General features: G+C 38.1%; 1 protein-coding gene across 1 annotated transcript; it reads right to left on the reverse strand.

Moving 5' to 3' along the window:
* Positions 1 to 1336: 1336 nt before the first annotated feature.
* LOC135208534 (uncharacterized) lies at positions 1337 to 2074 on the reverse strand. Its single transcript, XM_064240833.1, has one exon. It carries the CDS (start codon positions 2072 to 2074, stop codon positions 1337 to 1339), a length of 738 nt encoding a protein of 245 aa, XP_064096903.1.
* Positions 2075 to 12593: the final 10519 nt, after the last annotated feature.

The raw sequence follows: 12593 nt of genomic DNA on the forward strand, positions 1-12593 counted from the left end.
ATGTATCCCAATCCCCCTTCGATCTGGATGGGGCTGGTGAGGTTCACACTGACCTTATCGAAAGGGCGTAGCTGGCAAGTTCTGTCGAACGGGAGGGGGGAGGTGGTGGCCGACGAAGAAGAAACCTGAAGGCGAGAATGCAGGCCCTACATCCCCCTACCACTCTCTTGGCGATGGCCCTCAGTCCAGGACTCCAGCATTCCTGTCGATAAAGCGTGATTAATATGTTGACACCACAATGCATGTGAGTGGTACGGAGGAATTCTAAATATAACCTAGCTAACATGCCTTTAGGAGGCAACATCAACTGGGTTTTACAATCAGTTATGTTACATAATCTACTCTCTGTATAAACAATGTCATCTTTCATCACTAATTTTAACTGTTGGATAAAATTAGTTAAGTGCGTGGGCACTTGGACATCATTTCCAAGTTTGTCACATACTGTAGGATAAGAATGTCTCTGTTCTAAGTATACTAATTTAGAGAATGGATCTGCCTTGCAGTTCCCAAACTTTAAGACATATTTCATAATTTTCTTAAACTTCATGAAACAAACATTACTCCCCCTTAGATTCCATATCTCTCCAGGCGGAGTCTCTTCGTCCCTCAACTCTAGGAGGGGTGCAACAGCCATGGCTTGTTGTTCGTTGGGAGGCTTCAGTTCTTCCCTGTTGATGGAGAAATGCGGGTTCCTTGTTCCACATGTGGCTAGACTTCAGTTCCTTCAAACTGGCACCTCTGGAGAGTATATCTGCTGGGTTCTCTTTGGTGGGAACATAGCGTAGTTCTACAGCACGTTCCTGTAGGATGAAATTGATCTCCCCAACGCGATTAGAGATGAAAGTGTTTTTGTTTCCTTCCCTACTCTGTACCCAGGCTATAGCTATTTTGCTACTGGTCCATGTAACAATTTGAGAGAAGTTGAATAAACTCTTGTGATGTCTGCATAAACGAAATCCCAACAATAAGGCTAACAACTCAAGTTTTGGTATGGTTAATTTAGATTGCTTTTTTGGCGTGACTCTCACCTTCGAAGTTAGAATGTTCGTTTGAATTTCGTGTTGCCTGACATATGCAACGGCTCCGTAAGCCTAACTAGAAGCATCAGTGAATACGTGTAGCTCAACGATTCCCAACATAATTCCCCTTGGAAACTCTAAGGAATGAACATCTACAAATTCAGTTGATATGTCATGGGCTTCCCTTTCTCATTCCTGAAACAGAACATCATCCTAACCTATCCCTTCCTCCCAAAGTTCCTTTAAGAAAAGTTTTCCCCTGACAAATATGGGACTAACTTAACTAATCAATCCTAAGGGATCAAAATTGGCTATTAAAGATGACAGAAGTTTGCATTTTCATTAGGTTCATTACAGTCTAGTCTCTCGTTAAATCCCTGACAGTTACTGGCCCACCCAGTTAAAGGCATGTGGGCCTCATCTAACAATGATTTGGTTTCAACATATGCATCTTCTAGCTGGTTATAAGACTCAAAAGTTTGAATATAGTTATTTACATAAAAAGACTTCATTAATTCTTCCCTCCCTTTCTCTTGGAGGTGAGTCCTAAGCACTTGTTGCAGTATATAGGGATTAGTGGTGACACCAAATACCACGACTTGAAAGGCGTACGTGGCCACTGGTAAAGGCTTTCGTCGCCACAAGAAATGAGTGTATTTCGAGATGTATGATAGTAATGCATAAGGGTGACTGTGGAATTTGATCAGCAAATCATACAACATTATGGCTAGAGTAGGACCCGGAAATAGACAGTCATTTAATGAGAGTTCACCATTAACTTTGGACGAAGTGTTGAATACTATGCGTAACAGTGTTGTTAGGCTCTGCTTCTTTACTCCAAAGTAGGGTAAATAGTAGCCTTCAATTTTCGGATTTTCGACTTCCTTAATGAAGCCAGCTGCAAGATACATCTGAAAGCTGTTTTCATAGTTGTCATGATATTCAGGATTTTTACTGAAATGTCTCTCAAGAGCATATAATTGGGCAAGAGCATTTCGATAGTTGTTATGGGTTCGTGGATCCATGGAATGGTAAGTTGACTTGGTATCCATTCTCGGTTGTAGTGATATTCTGTTGAACCTTCAGCATGGCAGTTTGTTCGGAAGTAGAGAATTGTTTGTTCGGCGCAATTCCGAGTGTGTCTAGTTTCCACCACATGTCAACATTGACGTCACTTTCAATGAGACAACACACTCACAAGTGCAATGTTCGAACAGTTGAGACACACAACCTGTCCAGGACCCACTGAGGCACGCTTCTATATGACGCAATACCATTGTGAGTGACGAACACTCTCACTAGGTCTACTTTATCCATACCCAGAACAAAGGTTAAAGCAGTCTGCTCCCACGAACAGATTGATGTTCCTAAGAGTGTTATTTCTTATATTGTCATCTTCCATCACACATCCCTTGTTCTGCTGATGACTCTTTACGTTGCACAAACCCCTGTTGTGAATGGGGGTATTAACATTGTCATGAACAACTAACTTTACTCTCGGTCCCATATGAACACGGCAAGAAACAATGTCAAATTCTCTCTTTACAATTTGGGAACCAAAGGGTGCAATGTTTAAGACAACGTGTTTTACCACAGGTAACTTCTATTTCTTAGCCAACTAACTTGAAATAAAGCTTCTCTGACTACTGGTGTCAAGAAACATACACGTTTTGTATGGTTGATCACGACTATATCATTGCAGTAGCAGTGGGCAACAAGGTGGCTGGTAATTCATTAGAAGGTTGATTTTTAACGACTTTAGCATTAACACAAGGCTTTTCTTTCTTTATGTTAGGCGGGAGTTGATTGTTTACAGTATTGTGAGATGAGTGACTTTTAACGGGTTGTGAGCCAACATGAGATGGTCTGGCAGAGAATGAGGAATTGGAATGGTTGATAGTGATTACTCTCTCTCTCGCAGATCAAACTGTGATGACGTCCATCACACAATTTGCAGTTACGCTTGCTACATACTGCACTGTTTACTCGAGTGGCCAGAAGCAAAACAATTAAAACATTTCTTGTTCAAAATAAGTTGGCATTTCCTGGATGCAACATTCGGATACTTTAAATAATTGTAAGCTGAATGATTATTATTGCAAAATGGACATGTCGCTGTCCGAGGGGCGTTGGTTTCCAGCGCCATTGTACGTGCTGTCGGTGAAACACTTTTGTCTTGCTGTAACAAGTTGTCTTCCATAGAGCGTATGAAAAAATCTAATGCTTCAAAGAGTTCATCCAAGGAAAAATCACATTTGCGCAGATATTCTATGACTTTCTGATGTACCTGACCTTGTGAAAATTTTTGGTTAATGAGACTGATTAACAAACCTTGATCCATCGCGAACCAGTAAGACGTTTAATTTGTTCAATTAGTACCGTAAGCTTGGTACGGAAATTATTAAGGTCAAGGTACTTAGGGACAAAGATATTTGATAACCGCCGATGACGAATGACCAGTGTCAGATGCTGGTTACCGTAGTATTTCTCTAACAAATCACGTGCCACCCCATAGTTGGCTGCAGTTACATTCAAGGCCTGAACTACCTTGAGCAGCTCTCCTACTAAAGACACTAACAAATAGGTGAATTTGGCCATGTTGTCCAAATCGGTGTGCTGATGCACAGAACCATCGATTAGTTCCTTGAAAGCGGTGAACTCGCTTTTTTCTCCATTGAACGTGGACGAAGGAAGTTCTTTAAGTTTAGGTAGACGTGTTTTTGGCCTGCGCTATGCTGGCTAATGTACTGATTCTATTGATGAAGAGGAGGACCGTTTGACTGGCTTCATCCAGTGTTTTTAGTATCTTGCTTTCCAGTGTGGGTTTGGACTTGAATGCACTCTTCAAGTACAGTTCCTTGAGCTGCTGCTGCTCATCAGCTTGGATAGGATCTAGCAAATTTTGATATATGGGAACGTTATGTGAGTCCATAAGGCTTCCTTGTGCCCGCGTCAGCGAGGCGATCAGGAGGACCACGAGAGAGTCAACTTGTGTTGTTAAAGCAGCTTTTATTCTGTGGTTACGGGAAGATACAATTAATAACTACATCATTTGGAAAGACTAGTTCCAGTTCTCAAACTGGCAAATGGGACATAGGAAATGGCGTCGCTTTCTTACTTTACGTTATGTTATGTTAGTTCATTATTACTTAGGCTATACTTAGTTCTCCTGGTCTCTCTGACGGGCTTTCTTGCTACGAACAGTCTCATGATACGGTTACTAAATGCGCTTCGCACATGTGTGTTGAAATGAGCTCGATCAGATGTTCTTCCCTGTCTATAGCTTACAGGGTTCATCGGTAAATGACACACTCCGTGACGTCTCTGTCTAGTGCAATACCTTCTAACCTGAGTGTTAAGGGCTCTTACTCTAGTGCTATCTTCGTTGGGGACAATACCAAAACAATTTGCTTCTGTGTATTCCCTCTCTTCCACGTTGCACATGCTTACTTTTACAGTTATTTGTCTCATTCTGTCTAGGAAGGCATTCAGCCTACCCCAGACTTCTACTGCAGATTCGTGGGACAAATCGTTGTCCCCTAGATATATGACAATGAGGTGATATCGCCTATGCCAGAAGGGCAACGTTTCAGATGCTAGGCTAGCTATTAACCTGCCTGGTCTGCGGTGAATCTCAATTTCCACCCCCTCGATCAGCTGGAGGTACAAAGGTAACTATGGGTGCCCTAACAAAAGTACATTAAACACCATAACTCGTTCGTCGTTGCTCAGGGACTGGCTACTTAAATCTATCCGTCGTTCAAAGTACCAAAAAAAAAAAGTTGCGAAGTTTCTTCGTTGACTGTTAGGGACGGGTTCTTTGGCCCGATGTTAGGGGGCAATAGATTTACCAACAAGGAAAGTCACTAGTCCATACACAAGGACGAAAGAACTCTGAAGTTAATTTACAACTTTTATTAGAAAAATATACATACTCTCATTACTACACTTATATCTAAATATTTACATAATTCAGGCAGCTTTGGCCACTATGGTATCAGGACTGAAAGAAAAAAGGTGACCTTGTGGTCGTACAGGTAACACGAAATTTATCACTTGAAATCTAGTTCATCATTGACAATAACAAGCAAATCTCCTCTGCACAGAGATCACTGATAATCAAATAACATGTTAAAAAAATGCCCTAGCTAAGTATTGAATATTTCTCTATAAGTACTCACAATTATGGTCGCTTGGTGGAAACTGACATTCAGATGGATGGCCCTCAGACCCGACTTACTCTCATGTCTTATCTCAAGCTAAGGTCTTTAGTGGAGAGAGCAATCAAGCTTGGGTTCCCGCTTTTATAGCACTGCCAACTAGTAATTTTCTATAGTTCGATTTCAACTTTTCCACCATGCGACTAACTCGACAAACAACTAATACTAATAACTGTTTGTGATGCAGAAAATCAAGTGAAATAATAACTCAATTAAAAAAAAAACATTTGCAAAATTTAGAACCATCGCATTTCTGCCGCCACTGGGGGAAAATTGGAGGGAAAGTTAAGGCCTTAAGGTGGAGTTTTTTATCACGAAAAACTGTGCACTAATTTTCTTGCGACTTTGTGGAAGGTTTGTCATTAAAAAGGGGATCCTACCTTTTTCGAGACATGCGCTATGATTTAAAATTGAAGTCAGTTCGACAGACGGTCTCTTGTTTGTCGATTTTTAATAAATCGTCTTTTAACAGAGATCTTTTACATTTTCAATTTGTCCCTGATCTCCTTTTCCTACCGAGATCAACCAGATTTACTGAACAGGAGCACCAATATGCAGTAAATGTGTCTCACTGTCGAACTTCTTACTTCCAGAGGTCCTTATTTCCCACACCATTTGGGCTGTGAAAAGACTCCCTGAAGCGATAGTGCAATTGGAACTTCGACAATTTAAGAGTTGATGCAATACATTACTACCCAAAGTCTATTTTCCTTGCACTTTTAAGATATTTGTATCTATTTATTAGTTTATTCTCTTCATTTTTAATAAATGAGATCTCCTCTCTGTATTTCCCTTCACCTCATCTTACTCCTTCCTAAAGAATACCAAATTCTTTTGGACACTTGAATTTCTAGCCAATGGCCCATGTGGGCTTGTTCCATATGAATACGGTTCATCTTCTGAATAATGATAATTTAGCTGATTGAAGGTAAGAATGCTGTACTGGTTAAATTTTTGCTTGGTAACTGTGTGGCTGGTGAAGTTACGAGATTCATGAAGAATTAAAGAAATATCTTGAGCAGGGAAAAAGTAATTATGCTGGTGAAGTCTTTCATGTAGAGCATAACTACTTCAAAGACTCATGGACTTTGAATTCAAGGGTTCAGTGCGTGAACTAGATACACTATAAATGCACTGATTAGGTGCCCTGGCACACAACCTCACAGTGAAGGCGTGAAGAGAACAACATAATTCCCAGTAAGCGATTACAAGTTCTCAAAAATTCGGGCAGCAGTGTTAACTGTGTAGAGTGTGGTTCTCTACCTTTTTTTGGCCCTTGCACCCTTTTCCCATGTGTCAGAATGTCATTCCCACCTCCTTTCCAAAATAGTCTGCCTCAACAAGCTAGTGGAGAGAAGGCTCAGCGTGACCTCTCATTAGTGCAGACCGATACATAGTACATTTTGTGTGGTCCTAGAGCTAGATTGAGCCTGCCAATTAGTGATCACTATTCTCCCCCCCTCCTCTGAAACTCTGAAATTCCCCTTAGGGGGAATTCCCCCCTAGCTCAGAACCAATGCAGACTGTGCTGGTGGCAAAAACCATGTCTTTGTAGTGGGAAGATCAACTTTCCTAGGAGAGATGTCTATTGCTTATTTTTATAGAAATTGTGGACATATATATATATATATATATATATATATATAATAATATATAAATATATATACATATATATACATATAAATATATCTAATAGATATAGATATATATAGCAGTATATATATATATATATATTTTACATATATATGATATATATTATACCATATATATATATTATATATATATATATATTATATATTATATTATATATATACATATATAACATACATATATAATGTATATATTTATTATATATATTATTATATATATTATATATATATATATATATATATAAATATATATAATTATATATATATATATATATATTATATAGATATTATATATATATATATATATATATATATAAATATATATTGTGAACGAGCTGTCACATTAAATATTTTGTAAATAAAAAGGAATTATTAAAAATACAGTTTTGTATTTTCTGTAAAAACATTCTTATAAATTGTTCTATTCGTATTTAAGCACTTTCTGTTCCTGTTTAAATGCTCCTTGGACATTCTCTAGTCCAGTACTTTAAAAAGTTTACATTTGTTCTGAAAAGAATGTAACAGATGAGAGAATCACAGCTGTTCATACAGTCAACATCTGCTCGCTATTTTATATTGTGCTTGATTGTGGTGCAAAAGTGATTATTATTATATATTAGTGGGTGCATTATAGTTTTTTTATTAAAGTAAAATGTTTCTCGAGTGTTTCCTTATTCTTGTGCCTGGATCTTGGTGTTTTGGGTTATTAGATTATTTATTAAGTGGTATATTAAGTGCTAAGTAAAGTCAAGTTTAAAGTGAACATAATTCAGTGATAAACTACAACAGACATATTTTGTTTTGGTGGTAAATTTTTTATTATTGCCCGCTGACTTGTATTATAACAAGGCCATTACATCGCTACCATACCACCTGGTAAAGAATATACTTGCAGTGGTGACAATATTTGGGGGCCTGACCTGGATTCATATTTATTCATGTGATTGTAATTCTTCATGTGACTTCTTGTTTCATGCGACTCATGTGATTTCATGTGTTTCATGTGACTTGTGATTCTTGTTATTCAGTGATCTAAGTCAAATAGTTCATGTGTATCATTTGATTTATGTGATTCGTGTGATTTATGAGATAAGTGTCTGTTGCAGTAAATAAGCTTAAGTATTAAATTTTTCACACCAGATCCAGACGGGTACAATAGTAAGTTGCACTGTTATGAATAGTAAGTGATTCTCTCCATTCATTTCCGGTATCGATGATTTGGAGGTATAGTTGGTAGCTTAATGTTAATCGACTGGGACCAGTGTTAATTCACTATCGATAGTGCCCACCCCTTTTCATGAACCACCCTTTTAAGATTCTTCCCAAGCCATTAGACTTCTTCTGACAAACACTTGTGTTAATCCGGATACCGTGTCAATGAGCTAACCTGAATCTTCTTAAATCATAATCATTGAACTAGTTCATTCCTTAGTTAAGACCATTCCATTGGTCATCTCATTACTTGATTTTGGTTCTTTTTGTGCGCATTAACATCTTCGGACAGATATCGCAATCTTATTCCTCTTAATTGCGGGAATCTCTTTATCACTTGTCAATATTGATAAGTCGTTAAATTTTTATTTTGACTTTTGAATTATCAGTAATGCTCTCAGCTGGTTTAAATTATAATTCAGTCCTTCGAAATTTAACTTAGTTATTATCAGCAGTTGCTTAAGACTTATTAAATAGCAATTATTTTTGTTAAGGTAACTAGCTTATTTTTAAATAAGTTTCACGATTTTGTGTGCCATCCGGACTTAATTCTTTGCTAAACATGTTCAATTTAGAGCAATTCTTGCTTAACCCTAAAGATGAACTACCAAGATTACATCTTGCAAAGAAAGCGGAACTCTTGACTATCACCCAGAAATGGCAAATACCTTCAGAGTCCTCCTATGTCAAAGCTAGATTCATAAGCGACATCCTCCAATTTCTAATTGCAAAGAATGTAGTTAAAGAGAGCGACGAAGAAGTAGAAGAACTACGTTACCTGACCGGAGCGGTTGCTACCAGTAAAGATCCAGAAGTAACAAAGATGAATCTACAATTGGAATTGGAGAAAATGAAGATACTCAATGCACGAGAAGAAGAAGAAAGGCAAATAAGAAAAGATGAAAGAAAACTAAGATTAGCTCAGGAAGAGGAAGCAAGAAGACGAGAAGCTGCATTACAGGAAGTAGAACTCCAAAAGAAATTAGCGGAAATAGAATTGTCGAAAACAAGAGAAACTGCTAATATACAACCTAAAACCAAGGAAGAAGAACGCAATCTTCCTGAAAAGTTCGACTTCAACAAAGCAAAAAAGCTCATTCCTACATTTGATGAAAAAGAACCCGAAGTATTCTTCGACACTTTCGAGGATACAGCTATCTCACTCGAGTGACCAGCAGAACACTGGGTAATGCGCATTAGAAACTGTTTCAAAGGTAAGGCAGCTTATGTTTCCTCGCAAATGATTACTGTTAAGGATAATCAGATCCTTAGCAGGATATCGTCAAAGTTTCCGCAATTCACAAAAATCTCAAACCCAGACATTTGTGGAATTTTGTGATACTAAAGTTAGACAATTTCAAAAGTGGATTGACAAAGCTGGAATTAAAGAATTTGAGTCACTTAAAAGTCTGGTAATCATGGAAGAGTTTCTTAGAAAAGTGCCATTTAACATTGCTAACTATATTTTAGATAAGGAGGAAACGGATCTCATGAAAGCAGCTAGTCTGGCAGATGACTATTTTCTGTGCAATAAATCATATAAACCTGCCCATTATAAAACTACCCTTTTTTCAGACAGATTTTGTACTTACTGCAAGCAGGCAGGACATCTCATTGAAAAGTGCCCAGATCCTCAGTGTAGAAAGTCTGAAGTCAAAGAACATAAGCCTGGTAAAATACAGGATTCCAAGAAAATGATGCATGTGACCGTCCCTACTCCGGATTTAGATTCCTTCAAACCTTACACATGCCAAGGTTCAGTAAATGGGAAACCTGTCGTTTGTCTTCGGGATACAGGATAGTCTCAAACTATTATCAACCTACCACCACAGGAGCTGACAATGAAGCAAGAATGTTGCTGTAACGGACTTGACACCGACCAAGACTCTACCCTTGGCTGAGGTAACACTTCAGTGTCCCTACTACACAGGTAAAGCTTCTTTGTTGCTGTGTATATAAACCTTTGCCACATCCTATCAAATTTACAGGTACTGATAGGTAATGACCTTGCAGGGGCCAATGCTTTGAATTTAGTAGTAACAGATCCAGATGTCATTCTGAAACAAGAACTTAAAGTAAATGAAAATGAAATTGTTCAATCTGTATCAAAAGTTCCAAAGAAAAATAAAACTCTTGAAACATCTAAAGTAGAGAAGGCTTTGGAATGAGTAAATTTAAGCAAAGTAAAGTTTCAGCAGTTGCAGAGTAATGATCCTAGCCTTACGACATACTGGAAAAGAGTAGAAAATCCATCTGATAACCCCAAGACTCCTTATTTTCATACTGATCACGGCTTACTCTTCAGGCATTTTAGATCTTCCAAAGCACCAGTAACTTCCACGTGTTATGACTGTCACCAGCTTGTCTTACCAGCAACCCTTGTATCAGCACTTCTAGATTTGGCTCACACCTCTGAATCCCATCTAGGAGTTAATAAAACCTATCACGAGTTTTACAGGACTTCTTCTGGCCAGGTATAAAGGAAGATATTAAGGAGTACATAATGTCCTGTCATCAATGCCAGGTCACAGGTAGGCCCAACGAGAGTATTATTCGTGCACCTTTGCAGCCCATCTCGGTACCAAAACAACCTTTTAGAAAATAATTATTGACTGTGTAGACCTATGCCTAAAACTCGGAAAGGTAACGAGTACTGCTAACTATCTTGTGTCCTACTACTAGATATCCCATTGCCATGCCTATTAAGAACATTAATGCCAAAACCATCATTGGTCAGCTTGTTAAAGTGTTCACAACCTTTGGATTTCCTAAGATTCTCCAATGTGACAGAGGTACTAATTTTACCAGTAAGCTATTCAAACAAAGTATGCAAGAGTTTAATATTCACAATATCTATGCTTCTGCATATCATCCATAGACAATGGAGCTCTTGAAAGGGTTACACCAGACCATAAAAATCTTCTACGTAAATACATGGAGGAGACTGCCCAATCATGGGATGAAAATTTAGACCTCCTCATGTATATGCTACCTAATGGTTCGACTGGTGTATCACTCTTCGAACTTATGTTTGGCAGGAAACCACGAACAACGCTAAGTATGGTGAAAGAAAATTTCATTCATAACAAGGAGGATAACTACCACCCTGTTAGCTTATATGAAAGAACTGAAAGAAAAGTTCCTTTCCATGTATAATTTTGCTAATGAAAATCTTTTGATTTTTCAGGAGAAAATGTCCAACCTTTACAACAGGAAAAAAAAGCTGCAAGAATTCAACATTGGCGACCAGGTTCTGGTTTATCATCCTATACCAGGTGCACCCTTAAGAGAAATTTATGGGACCCTATACCATCGCCAGTAGACCTTCCAAATTAAACTATATAATCTCCACACCTGACCGACGACGTCCTACTCAAATGGTACATGTTAATCTTATAAAACCATATCGTGCACCTGCTAATGTGGTAAGTCACATCTCTTCTCAAACGGTTTCTGTTGATATCACAGTTCAGTTCAAAAACCAGGAGGTAGATAAAGAAACTCCTTCAGAGGATAATCTTGTATCATGGAAGGATCTTCTCAACAGCCAAGTATTAGAATCCTTGCCAAGTTATCTTGCAAAAATCCCACCTAATCATCGTAAACTTTAAACTAAGTTACTGCTGGAGTATTCAGACGTTTGTTCGGATCAATTAAAAGTCAGTGACACAATTAAGCATGATATAATTTTAGAGCCAGGAACTACACCCATAGGGCAGCCATATTATAGAGTAGTTGGTAGAAGACTGGAATCTCAAAGAAAGGAGGTTCAATACTTATTAGATAATAATTTAGCCGAACCCAGTATGTCACCTTGGGCTTCAACGTACATTTTAGTACCCAAAGCCAATGGTCAACTACGGCTATTGCTCAGATTACCGCAAATTAAACAAAGTCACCATTAAAGACTCATTTCCTCTACCTCGAATTAATGATATCTTGGACAACATAGGGAAGGCAAAAATCCTAACACAAATAGATTTGATGAAAGGTTACTATCAAGTTCCATTAACTGAAAAGGCAAAAGAAATTTCTGCCTTTACCATCCCATTTGGTTTATTTTCTTATACAGTGTTACCTTTCGGACTTACTAATTCTTTTGCTACCTTTTAGAGAATGATGAGTAAAATTATCACAGGCTTACCTAACACCTACGTGTACCTGGATGATGTGATCATTGTCAGTGAGAATTGGGATGAACATCTACATCTTCTAAGGCAACTACTCGAATGGTTCCGCAAAGCCAAGATAAACATTAATTTAGTAAAGAGCACATTTGGCAGAGCGGAAGTAACTTATTTAGGCCATCGCATTGGCAACGGTCTTATCGCCCCGAAAGAAGCCAATATCCTAAGTATAAAGCAATTTCCTATTCCTTCTAACAAAAAAGTTAAAGACCCTCCTTGGTATATCTTACTATTCAAGATTTGTAAGAGATTTCTCTTCATTTGCTGCCCACTCAATAGATTAACATCATCAAAAGTAACTTT

Source organism: Macrobrachium nipponense, chromosome 11 (assembly GCF_015104395.2).
Source record: "Macrobrachium nipponense isolate FS-2020 chromosome 11, ASM1510439v2, whole genome shotgun sequence".
Lineage (NCBI taxonomy): Eukaryota > Metazoa > Arthropoda > Malacostraca > Decapoda > Palaemonidae > Macrobrachium > Macrobrachium nipponense.